Source organism: Sminthopsis crassicaudata, chromosome 4, assembly GCF_048593235.1.
Source record: "Sminthopsis crassicaudata isolate SCR6 chromosome 4, ASM4859323v1, whole genome shotgun sequence".
Taxonomy (NCBI): Eukaryota; Metazoa; Chordata; class Mammalia; order Dasyuromorphia; family Dasyuridae; genus Sminthopsis; species Sminthopsis crassicaudata.
Genome location: NC_133620.1, coordinates 4,154,166 through 4,171,202, shown reverse-complemented (window position 1 = coordinate 4,171,202; position 17,037 = coordinate 4,154,166). Strand labels below are relative to the sequence as shown.

The 17,037-nt window shown below is 38.1% G+C and overlaps 1 protein-coding gene across 1 annotated transcript in view; it reads right to left on the bottom strand.

The window, feature by feature from the left end:
• Positions 1-17,037, bottom strand: part of TNNI3K (TNNI3 interacting kinase) — a 114,073-nt gene that overhangs the window by 12,387 nt on the left and 84,649 nt on the right. The window contains exons 10-11 of the mRNA XM_074265591.1: positions 12,380-12,474; positions 11,863-12,012 (exon numbers count right to left, since the gene is read on the bottom strand). Of these exons, the coding sequence (XP_074121692.1) occupies positions 11,863-12,012; positions 12,380-12,474 (245 nt within the window). The remainder of the gene's footprint in view (positions 1-11,862; positions 12,013-12,379; positions 12,475-17,037) is intronic.

Sequence of the window (17,037 nt, the reverse complement as noted above, 5' to 3'; positions counted from 1 at the left end):
CTGTGCCAATGTCTCCCACTATCAGGCAATCAACTCCAACATTCTTGAGATTTTAAGAGCATCTATGTATGGCTTTTTCTGACCATCATGTGAGTGCTTGCTCTGTGTGAGTTCTTTATAGAATTGTTTTTTGGCAAGAGTACATTTGGCATTGAAACAATATGGCCAGCTCAAAGGAATTGTGCTCTCTGCAGTAGAGTCAGGATGATCGGCAGTTTAGTTGGAGAAAGGGCCTCAGTGTCTGGTATCTCATCCTGCCAGATGATCTTCAGCATCTTCCTAAGACAATTCAAATGGAGGTGATTCAGTTTCCTGGCTTGGTGCTGGTGGACTGTCCAGGTTTCACAGGCGTGCAACAATGAGGTCAGCACAATGGCTCTGGAGACTGTCAGTCTGGTAGTCAGTCTAATTACTTTTTTGTCCCACACCTTTCTTCGGAATCTCCCAAACACTGAGCTAGTTCTGACAATGCATCTGCTAATCTTATTATCAATGTGGACATTCCTGGAAATATATACTGCCAAGGTAAGTGAACTTACAACATTCAAAACGTCTCCATTTGCTGTAACTGGGGGTTCCACATAAAGATGGTATGGCGCTAGTTGATGGAGGACCAGTGTTTTCTTAGTGTTAATTGGCAAAAATTGGCACAAGAAGCAGAGAACTGGTCCATACTTTGTTGCATCTCAGCTTCAGAGGCTGCATTAAGGGCACAATCATATGCAAACAAAAATCCTGCACCAATACTTTAGTCTTGGCTTGTAGCTTTTTCAAGTTGAACATCAGTGTAAAAACTGATGTAAATGCTGTGTTCATCCTCATTGAAGGTGCTGGACAATATGGCTGAAAACGTCATGCTAAAAGGCATGAAAGCACACAACCTTGTTTCACTCTACTGGTGACTTGGAAAGTGCAAGGGCATGATCCATTATCTAAAAACTGGGCAAGTGTGCCATCATGAAAGGATGTACAATACTGAAGAATTCTTCTGGGCAGCTAAATCTTAACATAATTTTCCATAAACCCTTGTGTCTGACAGCATGAAAGGCCTTGGTCAGATCTACAAATGTTGTCTACAGATGTCTGATCTACTTAGGACATTTCTCCTGGAGTTTTTGGGCAGCAAACACGATGTTGACTGTACCTCAGTCCTTCCTGAAACCACACTGGCTCTAACATAACCATCTCTCCAGATGAACTTATTAAGGATCTTGCCAACTGTGACTGAGAGATCCCCCCGTGATTGTAACAGGAAAATCTATAGCTTTTACCTTTAGAGACACAATAAAGGCATCCTTGAACACCTGGGACATAACCTCCTCTTGCCATTATAATCTGGAAAATTTCACTGTTTTTTTTTCTTTTTTTTTTTTATGAACAATGGATCCCCTACATCTTGTAAATCTGGAATAAGTACCAGGTACTTTGCTACATGAAAAGATCCTATTTGCTTCAAAATCTCTTCTCCAGTTGGAACTTCAGCTAGGGAGGGATTGACGTCATCCTGAAATAAATGATCAATGGCTTCTGCATTGATTGATGATTGTCTGTTGAGAATATCATGGAAGTGTTCTGTCCAGCTCTCTAGGATCATGTCCTTAGCACTAATCAATGTAGCTCCATCTGCACTGAGTAATTAATATGCACCACAGGACTTTTCCCCATAATAGCCTTGAGGGCATGATAAAAGCATTTTGAATTGATACTATCAGTGTAAAATTGAATGTCATATGTCTTTTTTTTTTTTTAACGAAGTCAAGAATACTGCATCTTTTAATGCTTTACTTGGACTTGACTTCTGAAAGAATTTAATATACCTTCTTGTAGATGGGTGAACTATCCTGCTGATAAACCCTGTGGAGTTCTCATTTTTCATTTAGCAGTTTCTGAATTTCCCTATCATTTCCATCAAACCAGTCTTGATGTTTGCAAGTGGCCTGACTCTGATGAGCAAATGCAGCGCTATACACCAAATCTCTGAGAGCTGCTCACTCCTTTCCTGCTCTATTCTTAGCAACCATGTGTGAGCTTAACTTTCCCTCCAAGCTAGCAACAAACTGTTCCCTCTCAGAGAAGCACGCTAATCTGCTGACATCAATTCTTCTATTCCTTTTGTCTTGGGTCTGCCACTTTTGTTGAATGTGAATACTTATCGTGGAGAAGATAAATCTGTGCTCTGTCCAGCACTCTGCACCACACATTGCCTTAATCACTCTCACATCCTGTTTCTTTTCTTTACAATCACATAGTGTGTTAAATGCCAGTGTTTGTTGTGAGGAGGTATCCATGAAGTCTTATTGCATCTAGGTAACTAGAAGGCAGTATTAATGATGAGGAGGTCATGGATTGCACAAGTCTTTAGTAGTAAGTGGCTGGTACTGTTTCCAACTCCATTCCTCCCAAGGACTCCCTGCCATACCTGATAATTGGAGCCTACACTAGCATTAAAGTTATTATAAGCTTTCTCTTTTTTGGCACATTGATGACAAAGGTCTCCAGGTCCTCAAAGTTTTTTTTTGACTCATCAGGGCTTATCATGGTGGGATCAGTGGTTCTGATGATGGTGGTGTGGCATTTCCTGCAAGCGATAATCTCTCTTCACTTTGTCTTCTGGGTAACACAGTATACCACATATACTAAAAACCTTTACTAAGTTAAATTGGATTTTGTGATGCTCATTGAAAATCTCCTATAAGTCTTTTCCCTAAGGAATCTGTTTGATCCAGTGGTGGTAGCCCTCTGACTTTTTTTTTTTTTTTACATTCTATTAGATGTCACAGTAGAACATGATTTGTCTCACAATTTATGCCAACTCAGAACATTATGGATTTTTTTCCTTTTTTGCCAATCATACATTCACGGAGCAATCTTTTTATGTGAACTTTGGCACTCAAGCTGTCATAAGAGACATGTTAAAGATCCTTGAGCCCCCTGTGCATTGTTCTTTTGCTCTCTGGGTCCCTGTTCTTTTTTTATTTTAATAATTTTTATTATATATATTTTTATAATATTATCCCTTGTATTCATTTTTCCAAATTATCCCCCCCTCCCTCTACTCCCTCCCCCAATGACAGGCAATCCCATACATTTTACTTGTGTTACAATATAACCTAGATACAATACATGTGGGTAAATACCATTTTCTTGTTGCACAATAAGCATTAGATTCTGAAGGTACATGTAACCTGGGCAGACAGATATTAGTGCTAACAATTTACATTCATTTCTCTGGGTCCCTGTTCTTGAGAGTATTTCATGACTCACTTGTTAAGAATTCAAGATTTGGAGATGGACAGAATTTGAAGAGTGTTTTGGGTGTTTACTTGCTGAATTATCCTAGCCAAGTCACCAGAACTTTGTGTCACACTTTCTTCACCTATAAAATAGGTGAGTTGAATTTAGTGTCTTTAAAGGTTCATTCTAGCTTTAAATCCATAATCCTTTTGTTGAAACAAAGAATTGCATTTCCCCTATGAGCTGGAACATCTGAGTGGGGAAGTAGATGTAGTACTGGGGTTAGAAAGACTTGAGTTCAACATGAGGCCTCAAGTCATAGATCTGTTACTTTGAGTCACCCATTGTCTTACAATACCTCAGTTTCCCCTTTTGTAAAAAGGGGATGATAATATCTCACAGAATTCTTGTAAGATTCAGATGATCATAGGAACACAGGAAGGAAGAAAAGAGAAAACAAAGGAAGAAAAGTAGAAAAGAAAGGAGAAAAAGAAGATAAGAAGAAGAAAGAAAAGAGTCTGTGTCCTCCTCATACTCAGACCTTGAGCCCAGGTCCTCTTCATGCCCAGGCTCACTCTCTCAAACCCCGGATTCCTCACGCTGTCCATTCTCCAGGTCACTCTGCCTCTCCCCTCCCTTCCCTGGTTCCATCCACCCCCTCCACTTCTCCTGGCAGGGGCTGTGGTTCGAGCTCATGTCTGTAGGACTCCATCTCTTTTCCAGAATATACCGGGGACTCTTACCATAAATAATTCCCACTATGCTACACCTGTCAGAAGGAATGAAGAAAGCACATCTTATGATGCAGGATCCTTGAATTTTATTGTTTTTGTTCCCTTACTTAGTAATTCTCCACCTCCATCTCCCTGTCACTGTGAATTAGAGAGACTCTGCTGTGCACCAGTACTGTATTTGGGATAATTAGATATTGGGATGGGGGATTCGGCAAAATTACTTTAACGGAGGCCAGAATGGAGGCAAATGCGGAGTTTTTAGTTCTGTTTCTAGTTTGGGTGATTTTCTGCCCTTAATTCGCCTGGCTTGTAGGAGCACTTTTCATTGTGAGCCCTGTCTTTTTCCAAATCTCCCTGGCAGACAAAGTGTATTGAGCTGTGGGCTTGCTTCTAATTGGCCGGGATCTTTTCAATTCAGCAGCTTCATCTTTAATGCAATGGATGGAAGATTACGTGAAAGTCTTTGCAATGGGTTTTCCATATTGGTGATCAGGGTCAGGGATTTGAACATAAGCAGGCTTCTGGTTATTTCTTCTGGCCAATTTAAATTGATTCATACAAGTCCTTTGTACCCCCAGGGAAAGGGGAGACTAAATCCTAGAGAGGGAGACAGTTATCTCGATACTTTCAGATGGAATCGTAGAAAAGAAAAAGAAGAGAGGGGGTGGGTAGTCTGAGAAGGAAAATGCTTTGGACGTTATAAAATAGGAGATCTTGGGAGGTTGACAAAGGCATATTGAAACTTTAACCTAAAGGACTCTCCTTTGAATCAAGGTCACAGGGGAAATGATTTCCAGGAATTACATTGAGCTGTTTAGGTTAACAGGGCTATAGAAACACAAAGCATTATTAATGTCTGGTGCTAGGGTGAGCCTTGGGGGACTAAACTATTCTTTGGGGTATGGAAACTGAAATTAACTCTTCCAAGGCCCTGAAGCAGCACTGAGATGTTCAGTAAAAAAAAAAAAAAGGAAAAAATGGCCAAATGGTATCAGTGCAGTATCTGGCACATAATAAATGCTCATTTTTTCATTCCTTTATTTGTATCCTGCTTAGGATGCTGCCTCTTACAGTATTACTGGGGATATTTTGAAAAAAAAAACAATGTACTCCAAGAGGTGGGTATTTTCCTAAATATTCCTTGGTCAATTATGGATCTATTGATCCAAGGATTTCTCTATTAAATTTATTTAGATTTTCAAATTTTATAAACTCCCAGTCACCTAAAGAAAGAATTTGACCAAAGGCAAGGAAAGCATTTTGGAAAACATATCTTTTTCTTTACAGAGGTGAGACGTTTCCTATGAAGCAGCACAGAATTATTGTTATTATTCTACTTATTCATGGAGCTCCATAGGAATCAGACTCAGCCATGCAGAAGGGAAGGGCTTTGGAAATCATGATGGTATTTTCATGGTCTCAGAGACACTCTTTTGAGGACTCCTGACCCTCTATTACCTTTCTACCTTTTCTAAATACCTAGCCACCACCAATCCCAGCCTGGAGTCCAACCCACGGCCAACTCCAGCACTTATGGCTTCTTGGCTTTGTTTTTCAACTACACCCGTTTCAATGGTTATAAGTAGAATGTACAAAAACTTTAATAAAGGAATCTCAGCTTTCCAAAAGAAATTCCTGGCCCAATGGCTCCTATTGACACTCAGATTTCTAATTCTCCTCTCCTCCTCGCTTCTGCACAGGCCCTTTCCTCCTACCTTTTATGCACGCTTTTCCTAATTTTGTCTCTTAGAATCCTTAACTCCTTTCAATAATCAGCTCTGGTGATAATAGGACAAGGATCCCTAAAAGTTTCACAGTCATAATAGCATCTGACTTGGGTCTTGAGAAAAGTGAGGAAACTGAACATTAGCATTAGGTAAGGGGATGAGAAGAGTATATTCCTGATAAGAAATAGAGTTAGAAAAGACTGATAAGAAAGAATAGGATGAAAATAGGGGATGGCTAATTTCTCCTAATACATTTGGCTATAAAATAGAAACCATGAGAATATGAAACGATGAGCTTCTATTTTATTATGATATTATATATTTTATTATGATATTTAAATATTTTATTATTTCTATTATATTAAGATTTATTATGGAATCAGATTTTAGAAGGACTTGAATACCAATGTAACATTTTATTATAATGTTTACATCCTTTTAAGTCTAGGAGCAATATGATGGTGCTGAAGGCTTTCTTTTAGCTTTAGGGAGTTTATTTTAGATGAAAAATTACAAAGTGAATGATATTTGCTGAGTTTTCACTCATGTCCTTCTACCCAGTTAGGGAATTTTTTTTTAATTTTATTTTTATTTTTTTTTAACATTCACTTTGAAAAAAAAATCAGCTCTGGTGTTATTTCTCTAATAGTCATGTTCTCTCTCATCTCTAATTACTTTGCATTTATATTTATAGGTCCTATCTGCATGCACTCCCCCCTAGAATGTGGGCTCTTTGAAGGTAAGAGATAGTTTGTCTCCCCAGCATTGGTCCTGTATGTCCTGGAATATGAGAAGTGCTTAAGGGACTTGATTTGGAGCCATCCCCATCTGCAAATGCCCCAGTTAGATTCATCTAGTAAAGTTCCTAATGGGACGCTGTTTAGGGTGCCAGGGAGAGGGAGGCAGAGAGTTTAATGTCTGAGCCACGTCTGATACGTCAAGAGAATGGTGACTCTCACTTATATAATACTTTTTGATTTTACAGAGTATTTGTCTCCAAACAACATTAGTTTTGTGGCTCTTATTTTTGGACACTACTTTAAAGGTGGTCTCATCACTGCATTTTCCCGCCACTAATCAATGCCTGCCTTCATGTATTTGTATCCTGAAAAGTTCTTATGCTGCTCTTTGCACAAATCCTAAAATGGTCTTTGGAGTCTGTCACCCAGTAGGCTGCTTATGCCTTTCAGCTTGGGGCATCTACCAGTTTGATAAATAGGTGTTTTTCCAAGTCATATTGAAATGTCAAACACATGGCCCCTGTCCCCTCCAATTGAGCCATTAATGAGGATACTTTGGGTTCTGTCATTGAGCTAGTTCCAAATCCTTCCATTAATCTGTAAACTATGCCAAACGTCTACATTTTGTCCACAAAATTATATGAATAAATTTCAAAGGTAAGTAAAATCTTGCGGCTATATCTATAGCCTTCCCCTGGTTTATGAGGCTTAGGGGGGCAGGGACTAGATCTGGATCCACTCACTAATACAGAGAGTTCCTGAATGAGAAAGCAGTTCTCATACACATTTTATACGCCTGATACATTTGCCTGGAACCTAATAAAGTATGTCATGTTTACATTGGTGTGTCTGAGATGAACTTGAATTCAGATCTTCCTAGCTTCATGGTGGGTTCCCTAGACGCTACACCACACTTCAATGGAAAATGATTAGTCCAGTAAACTTATTCTGATAGGATCATAGTGGGCACTTGCATTCATCTTCTGCTAGAATAATATTTAACATTTGTTCAGTGCTATAAGATTTGCAAAGGCTTTACATGTTCTCATTGACCAGCTTTTCTCATCTGTATGTGTCTTAAAGCTCTCCGTTGGTTGGTGAGTCCCTGTACATCTTTTTTGATCCCTTTGGACATTTGCCTCTTTTCCTCATCATAAGAAATTATTCCTCACTGCGTCTGCAGAGTTTCATGCATGAGGACTTTCCTCTAGGACCCCTTCTTCCTTTGAATTGCACTCTATGTGATCCTACAGATCCTTTCTCTGAGCCCTCTACCAACCTTTTTTCCCTTTAAGATCTGCAGCACTTGTCAGATTCTGTTTAGTCTTTCTCTCCTCTATCACATCTCCCGAGTGCTCATTACTTAGCAATGTTCTCATCATTACCATTCCATACCCAAGATTCTCTTTATTAATGAAAAACAGAAACAGAAGAAAAAGTCTCATTTTTGTTTTTTTCCACCTTTTGAAGGCAACAACTCTCAGTAAAGCAAAGCAAGTCGTAATATTTTTATTGAATGTCTGCTCTGTGCCAGACACCAGACCAAGTGCTGGGGAGGCAGAGAAGTGCAAAAAAAATATGAAAACACAGCACACAGCCCTTGGTCTCCTGGAGCTCCCAGCTAATACAGGAGGCACATCGTGAAGGCTTGCCATGACAAGACTTGGCAACTGATTAGCTATGCACTCCCACCCTGCAAGCAGCCATGTCCAAACAAGATCCAGACAGGAGAGATCAGGCTCTAGCACTAGCCATGATTAAGAAAGGCTTCTCATAGGTACCCGAAGGAAGCCAGGCTTTGGAGATGAGAGAAGGCAGTTACTGTGCATTCTCTAGCTGAATTCTGGATAACTGAATTTTCCAATCGTTCTAAATCGTGCCTCCCTTCCAGGCTTGCCATCTGTTCCCAGAACTCCTCTATTTCCTCCTTTTGTCTACATGGACTTTGGTATTTTCTGATAGCCATATAAAGTTCCTATTTCTGTTTCCATTGGTTCTTAGCTGATTTCCTTATATGCAGGTATCTTCTCAAAATTCAAGGCTGTCTTTCCTGCTTCCCTTTTAACCATTTTCTTTCTGTGTTGATAGGACACAACCTTTCAGAATTGTAATGAGAAAAGTGAAGACTATATTTTTCAAAGTTCTCTAAATATATCATCTGTACTGGCCATCCATAGAATGAACTCCCACGCTGATCTCTTCCTCCTGGATTTTCTGCTTTCTCTTAAGATTCACCTTAAGAGGTGAATTTCCTTTACAAAATTTTTTCTAGTCTCTGTTCTCCAAGATGATAAAGTATTTGTTTTGTGTCTTATTTATATTTACAAACATGTATCCTGGACCCCAACTCATGCACTTATTTGGTAAGTTCTTAATAATATTTGATAAGTATTTGGTAAGTTCTAAACTGAATGACTGATTGTTTGGGCAGCTAAGTGGTTCAGTGGATAGAGAGCTTGGCCTGGAGCCAGGAAGGCTTATCTTTCTGGGTTCAAATCTGGTCTCAGACACATACTACTTGTGTAACTTTGGACAAGCCACTTTAACCGGTTTACCTCAGTTTCCTCACCTGGAAGTGAGTAGAAGGAGAAAGTAGCAAAGCACTCGAGTGTATTTGCCAAGAACACCCCAAATGGGCTCACAAAGAGACAGACAAGATGGAAACAATTCAAGGATCATTTAAGATTCATAACAACTTTGTTAGGTAAAAAGACTGTTATCCTCATTTCACAGATGAAGAAATGCCTCTAAGGAGACACAAAGTGATTGCCCAGAATCCCACAGTAGCAAAGGTGAAGCTCCAGGCCAGTCTCTTCAGTCCATGTACCATCATGCCTAGGCTCATATTCACCCTTTCTGCAACATTTTCTTTTTCTTTCTTTCTTTCTTTCTTTCTTTCTTTCTTTCTTTCTTTCTTTCTTTCTTTCTTTCTTTCTTTCTTTCTTTCTTTCTTTCTTTCTTTCTTTCTTTCTTTCTTTCTTTCTTTCTTTCTTTCTTTCTTTCTTTCTTTCTTTCTTTTTTACTATACTATTGTTTAAATAAACTGTACTCATACAGATCTAAATCAACATTTCTCCAGCAAGCAAAACAAAACAGAACAATGGCATTTGATTTTGTTGCTTTTCTTTTCTTTGTGCTGAAACATATGTAAAATACCCTTCTGGTTACTCCTGGGTAAGAATATTTATTTCATTAAAATTCATAGGAATAATTAAAGGCCATTCTACACATTAGTTGAACAAACAAGGTGGAAAATATGGTATATATTTCATGGATCAGTAGGCAAGTCCACTAAGTCAAGGGATTTGCTCCAAAAATGTTAGAAGGCAGTAGGCTCATTCATCACTTCACAAAATTAAGCAAATTCACAAACTTTTCTGTATTCGCTCCCACTCAACTAAAATCCAGGAAAGGCTACCATCTCTCCCAACCCCATGAAAAATTAAATACAGCATTAGTTTTTGGACAGAACTCATCAATATTAGTGCTCTCTTTAAACAAACAGAAAACAAACTTATTTTGACCCCAAATATCTCTAAAACATTTATTTGAGAGATCATTTGTTACCCAACTATCAGAACAGTTCAGTGATCTCTTCCTATAGAGAAGTTCTCTTTGAGTTGTCTTTGTCTCCTAAAATGACTAGAAATGACTTCATCCACATGGGCCACTTGGGTGTATGTGCACTATTGTGCTGCCTCCTTTGTTTGTTCTTGGGTTCTGGAGCTTAGTACCATACCATGTAGGGATATAGTCAGCAGTTAACAAGATTTCTTATGCTTTTGTATCTCATTAAGGATCACTTTGCTTTTGATTTGGAGAAGCATAACGTGGAGGGGAGAGCTCTACACAAATAATCAGAAAGAGTTGGATTCAAATCCTTCCCCAGAGAATTACTAGGAATATAACCTTGTCTACTCTGTGCCTTAGATTCCTTCTGTGTAAAATAAGGGGGTTGAACTTGATGACATCCAATGTTCCATCCAATTCTGGATCCCGTGACATGTTATTTCCTATTATTAGGAAGCTTAAGTTCCATACAAGCCCCATGGAGTCATAGAAAGAGGGCTGGTCTTGCGGGCTTGGGGAGTGGTTCCAATGTGCCTCAGTTCTGTGACATTGATCTGTGTCAGCTAGTAGTTTTTCTAAACCTCAGTGTCCCTTTCTGAAAATGAGGATAATAATGTCTACTCTACATAATCTGCACAAAGGCCAATTTATGTCGGTTTTCAGCTAAATCTTCCTAATAATTATAGCTCTATTGAAGGGGACTGAACAGTCTTGGGCAATTGATTTCCCCTTATTGGAGGGATTCCAGCTGAACTGGATGGCCACTGATTGGGAATGCTTTTGTGGGAATTCTTATTCAGGTATGAGTTAGACTTCGAGAACTACTGAGGTCACTTCCATCACTGCACTGGGAAGGCTGTGTAAAAAGCACTTTATAAACTTTAAAGCATTAAATACAAGGGAGCTGTTATTGATTTATCAACAACAGTACACATGGCCTTGTCACCTCTGTCTTTCTGAAAGAAACCAGCATTTGTTCTCTTTCTATTTGAAAGATGGAATTATAGAGTGTGGTCTTGAGCTGTTTGTGATTCAATGGAGGCACTTTGTGTTTTATCGAGTTTGTATTCAAAGACTTAGGCAATAAATAGCTGCCCCCCTTGCTTTTCTCTTTGTCTGCTACATTTTGAGATCTTTTTATATTTCTATGTTCACATCTGCCTTCCTTTCCTGCTCTGTAATGTCTGTTCCCCAACAGTAGCCCTCATTCATCAAATTCAACAGATCACTCCTGGCTTTTACTCCTGTCTTCTTACCAACAGAGAATCACAGAGTCGGAGAGATTCAATTTGTCTCGTAAAAAGAATTTTTTGATAACAGATGGAATGTTCATCCATTCTTTCCTTAAATACTTCCTTGGGGAGGAAACTCCTTTTCCACAAGGAAGTCTTTCCGACTTAGAACATAAGTTGTTTAGGATGTTATTCATTTGTTTGTTTTCTTGCTCAAATCATATCTAAGTTTGCCCTCTCTGCAATATCTTTCTATTGTTGTGTGGGCCCCCCCAGAGTTCTGCTCTCTGGTACCAGGAAGAAAAAAATCAGGCATCATTTTTCCATGTCAGGACATGGAGAATCTCCTATTGCATAAAAGTCCTTGCCCCCCTCCCTCCTCCACAATTATTGACTCTTTGATTTAAAAGTAGCCCTCATAGGTTTTTCTCTCAGTTAAGGGATGTCTTCCCCAGCGACAGTCCACTTGACTCTGATTGAGATTCCCAGAGGCCCTCCTAGGAGTCTGTGAGAGGCCATGAGAAAGTACAAGTGATTGAAGCAAAGGAGCCAGCCAGGTATTGCCATAATCTATGCATATACTTCAAAACATTGCTTTAAGAAACAGGAAGATTTTAAAAAATACCTTTTTCATAAGCCCACATCAAACAAGTCTGCTCATCTTTTTCGCCACTTGACCTGCTGGGATCACAGGCTACCAGATTCATATCAGCTCCATTATCCAGTAAGAACTGCACCAGGCGGATGTGTCCATGGTAGCAAGCAGAGTGTAATCCTACAGGGTGGGGAGGAGGGAGGGAGAAGCAAGAGAGCCAAACATCAACCTCTGGCTGCCACAAAGACAATTGTTGCCCTGTAATAGGATTGTAGCAAGAGCTATAAAGTGAGAATTGATTTCTTTGATAAAGAATCCATCCTATTATGGGGCCAAAGCTCCAATGTCATAAGCAGACACCGTTTGCTCTGACAGCCAATCCACTTCTTTGCTTCGCTGTAATTCCTAGATATGGACTGTAATTACCACCAACTCAACTTAGCAGCTTTAGGAAAAGTCTAAAAGGAAGACTCCAGACGGGCTCGTTTCTCTGGGTCTGACAAGTGACAGCAAAGGGAGATAACTTTCAATCATATCGCGCTCTTACCAGTGTGTCCATCTCTTCCTTGATGGTTGATGCTTAGGATGTTTTGGTCAAGAAGAAATTTGACGAGTTCGATACTTTTGCCGTAGGTACAAGCACTGTGAAAACACAAGACACTGGGAATGAGTGTTGTGGTTTGTTCAAATGCAAGTCCCCAATTCTTCTGGGATGTGAACAAAATAGATAGAACATAGTGGCCTATTAACCATCTCTCTGGAAGCTCACTAAAAGTCTCTATTAAAAATACACAAAGATCACGTTAAATGCTTCGGTGGTCATATCCCAGAGCTGAATCCCATGGAAGCTGTGATTCATTAAAAATAAACCCTTATTTTTTCCTCATGCAAATTGTCTTCTAGCCCTGGTTCCCCATTTTGAGCATATGTAGCATTTTGTTTTTAATGTGTGCAACTTTAATCCACAGTAAACTTCATTTTATTAGGTTAGGTCCATTGTCTGTCTTATTGGTAAATTTTTGAATCCTGACTCTTCAACTAACATGCCCAATTTAGTATGTACATCTTTAATGGACTCATCTAAGTTACTGATAAAACACCAGAGCTTCAGGACTGGTCATTAGGGAACACTACTCAAGAATTGCATGAATTCATGAGGTGAGTAGTTTTATGATTTGGGGAATAAATGCTGAAAGAAGGAAGTTTAATTTTAATATGAAGAAGATCCTACCATTAGGGCTTTCAAAAAGTGAAATGGCTTGCATCAAGAGGGAACAAAATCTCTTTACTTGAAGGTCTTCCAACAAACACCAGAGGATCATTTCTTAGGTATATTGTCTGGGGATCTTTTGTTATTCAGAGTTTGAACTAGATGGCTTTTGAAGTTCTTTGGAAATCTGACATTCTGTGATTTAGGATAAAATCATTCAACTAGCTCCAGATGCATTAGTTTTGTCATGTGATGCATACCTTCCTATCTTGTTCTGGACACCAATTTTTTGGCAGGACATTGACAGAATTAAATGCATTTATGGGAAGAACATATTAGGGAGAGGAGTAAAGATGATGTCAAATAAGAGTCATTTGAAGAATTTAGGGATGTTTAGCCAAGAAAAGACTTATCTTAGATGTGGGGTGTGTGTGTGTGTGTGTGTGTGTGTGTGTGTGTGTGTGTGTGTGTGTATAGAATCCATGATGATTGCCTTCAACTATTTGAGTTCCATCCTATGGAATCAGTTGGTCAATAAACATTTATTTAGCACCTGCCAATGACTCCAATATCTTTGCCAAGAAAACCATAAAGAGATGAATAGGTTGGACATAACAGAAAAACAACTACACAATAATAAATTTGGCCTGACACTGTGCTAATCGTTGAGGATATCAATACGAGCAAATACAATTCCTTTTGTCAGAGTTGACAATTTGGGTGCAATGGGATAGTGTATATGAATAGAGAAAAATAAATTTAAAAATGAGTGTGCAGACAAGTTAGATCCAAGATAAATTAGAGAGAATAAAAAAAGAGTGAAGGCATTAGCATTAAGGAGATTAGAAAAGCCTTCTTGTAGAGGGTGAGAAGGAAATCAAGGAAAAGGAGGGGAAGAGGGAAAGAATTCCAGGCATAAGAGGCATCCAGTAAAATTCTCTGAACTGAAAGAGGATGTGCCTTATGCAAAGAAAAAAGAAGAACAATGTTACTGGACCACTGAAGAAGTAGAGGTAAGTAAACTGTGAGCAGACTGGAAAGATAGAATGGGGCCAGTTTGTGAACGACTTTAAAAAAAGCCAAGTAAAAGTTATATTTGAACCTTTAGACAATAGCAGCCACCCAGTTTTTAAGTAGGAGGGAATTAGGAAAATAATTTTGATAGCTGACTAAAGGATGGACTGGAATGAGGAGAAAATTGAGGCAGTTCTCATGTCCAGTTATAAGAGAAGTTAGTCTATGCCATGGTGGAAACAGTGTAAGAGGAAAGAGGGGAGTATATTTCAGAAATATTGCAAAGATAAAATCAAGAGCACTTGGTGAGTTATTGGGATATTGAGAGTGCAAGGTATGGAGAGTTGGGAATGATCCCTAAGTTGTGATTCTGGATAACTGGGAGGTGACACCTTCAGCAATATGAGGAAAGTTAAGAGGAGGGAAGAATTGTTTTTTGGAGAGGATACAGTTTTGAACATGCTCACTTTGAGATGTCCATGGGACACTGATTTTGAATTGTCTAATAGGTAGGTGGTAATGCAGAATTGGAGATTACGAGAGAGGTTAGGGCTGGTTAATTCAATTGGAAAATCATCAGCATGGAGATAATTATTGAATTCATGGGATCTGATGAGATCACTGAGTGAAATAGTCAAGAAGAAAAAGGAAAGAAGGTTCAGGATAAATGGATTTAATCTTATTATTCTGGTTCCAGGAATAAAAGCTTTAAATAACAGCAAAATCAACTCTCCATTGAAGTTCAGAAAATGTTCCTAATAATTAGAATTGTCCAAACTTGAATTGCCTGCACCCAGGGGCTGCTGGGTCACTCTTGAATAAAGTTTGATAAAAGATAAATGTTTGGGGATTATTTCAGGGAGGATTTCTATTGAGATATATGGACTCAATGACATTTGAGATGCTTCCAAATTGTGGGATTTGGTGAATCCCATTAGATTAGGAATTCCTCAAAGACAGGCACTGTCTTTTGCCCTTATTTTCAGTCCCAGTGTTTAGTACCATGGTTGGCACATAGCAATACAATAAATGCTTATTGCTGGACTAAATGATTGGATTGTTACCTGTGAAACTAGGTTGAGTGCACACTTGTTCATAAGAATCTATATAGATAGAAGAGCAATATATGTCATTGTTATTCTAGCAGCCAAAGGATTCTTGTGCCAGGGCTTCAGAAAAATAGTGAAAGATTTCTAGGGTTTTCTTACCAAGTGTTCCTTGACAAATTTATTCATATTCATGATTTTTTTTTCCAAAGGGGAAATCATTGCAATAGGTTTTAAAAAATATTTACTAAGATATTTACTTAGATACAAGATCTACCTGGATATTTGAAGTAAACTTCAAGGAAGTTCTTTAGGGTGACAGGTTAACCCAAATTATTCAAGCCAGTATCTTTTTTTCTGAATACATAGATATATTCTCTCATAAGCAAATATGTGAAATAAATAGGTGAAAATACTTGAAAATGTTCTTTCAGGGGATATTCAAGGTAGACTATAGACTTCACAAGCAGGGGTAATAATGTAGGTAAATCAACACGCTTCCTGATCATCTGGCAAAATGATAACTAATTATGTACAAAAACCAAAAGGAATTTAAAAAAAAAGATAATTCAAGGGAGGAGAGGAACACATTGCTAAAGAATGAGCAGAAGCTCTGAAGAGAAATATTACTTTTGATCACAAGAGCTCTTATAGCATCACTCCTAGTTCCAAGGGAACAGAGGCCCAAAGAAGGAGCATTGATTTCAATCCCAGGGAACAGAAGTCCTTCCTGGGTAAGGACCAGAATTTAGAGCAGGAAAAAATTGGTGATCATATTTTCCCCTCAGACCAATACTTTGGAAGCACTAAAAACTTTCAGTCCTTAGAACTAGCTCTGAAAACCGCAATGCAAAAAATCCTGAAATTTGAGACAGTGTCCTCCCCAGCCCTAATCCATTAATCAGATCAGAGCCAAATTTAAATATAAATTTCAAAATCAATAGAGTGGAAAAATAAGCAAATGGCAAACACAGACACACATAGAGGTACTATGGTGACAGGAAAAAACAAGATACAAATCCAGAATACAATGAAATCAAAATAGCTTTTAATGCAAAGCATCAAAGAAAAATATGATTGGGATACAAATGCGACAAGAATTCCTGGAAAACATACAATAATCTTCAAAGTCAAAAATGAATGGTAGAGGAAAAAATAGGCAAATATAAAGGAAGAAAATTAGAAAAATATAATTCATATTTTGATAAAAGAATTGCAAAAATATGAAGGAAATAATACTTTGAAGAACAGACTTGGCCAAATGGAAAATGTGGTAAACAAAATTCACTGATGAAAATAACTCCTTAAAAAGTAGAATTAGTTGATTGGAAAAAAGAGGTACCAAAATCCACTGAAGAAAATGATTCCTTAAAAATTAAAACTGGACAAATGGAAGCTAATGACTTTATGAGACATTAAGAAAAAATAAAACAAAATCAAAAGAATGAAAATTTTAGAAGAAAATGGGGTATATTTTGTGGGAAATAGATTGATAAGAAATAATTTAAGAATTTAGTGGTAAACATGATCAAAGAAAAAGTCTAGAAATCATATTTCAAGAATTCAAGGAAAATTTGCTGATATCCTAGAATCAGAGGGTAAAATAGAAATTAAAAAGAATCCACCAAACATCAGTTGTAAGAGATTCTAAAATGAAAACTCCCAGGGATATTATAACCAAATTCCAGAGATCTTAGTCAAAGAGAAAATACTTCAGTTAGTTGTGATAAAAAGAGATAAAGCTAAATGGAGGGAAAGAGGATAGAGGTAAATGCATAGTTAATAATAATAAGTGAATGTGAATTTGATGAACTCGCCTATAAAATAGAAATGACTAGCAGAGTGTCTTAGAAACCAAAATTGAACACGTTTACAAAAAATACACTTGAAACAGAGCAACACAGAGAGTTAAAATAAGGGGTTAATGCAGAATCT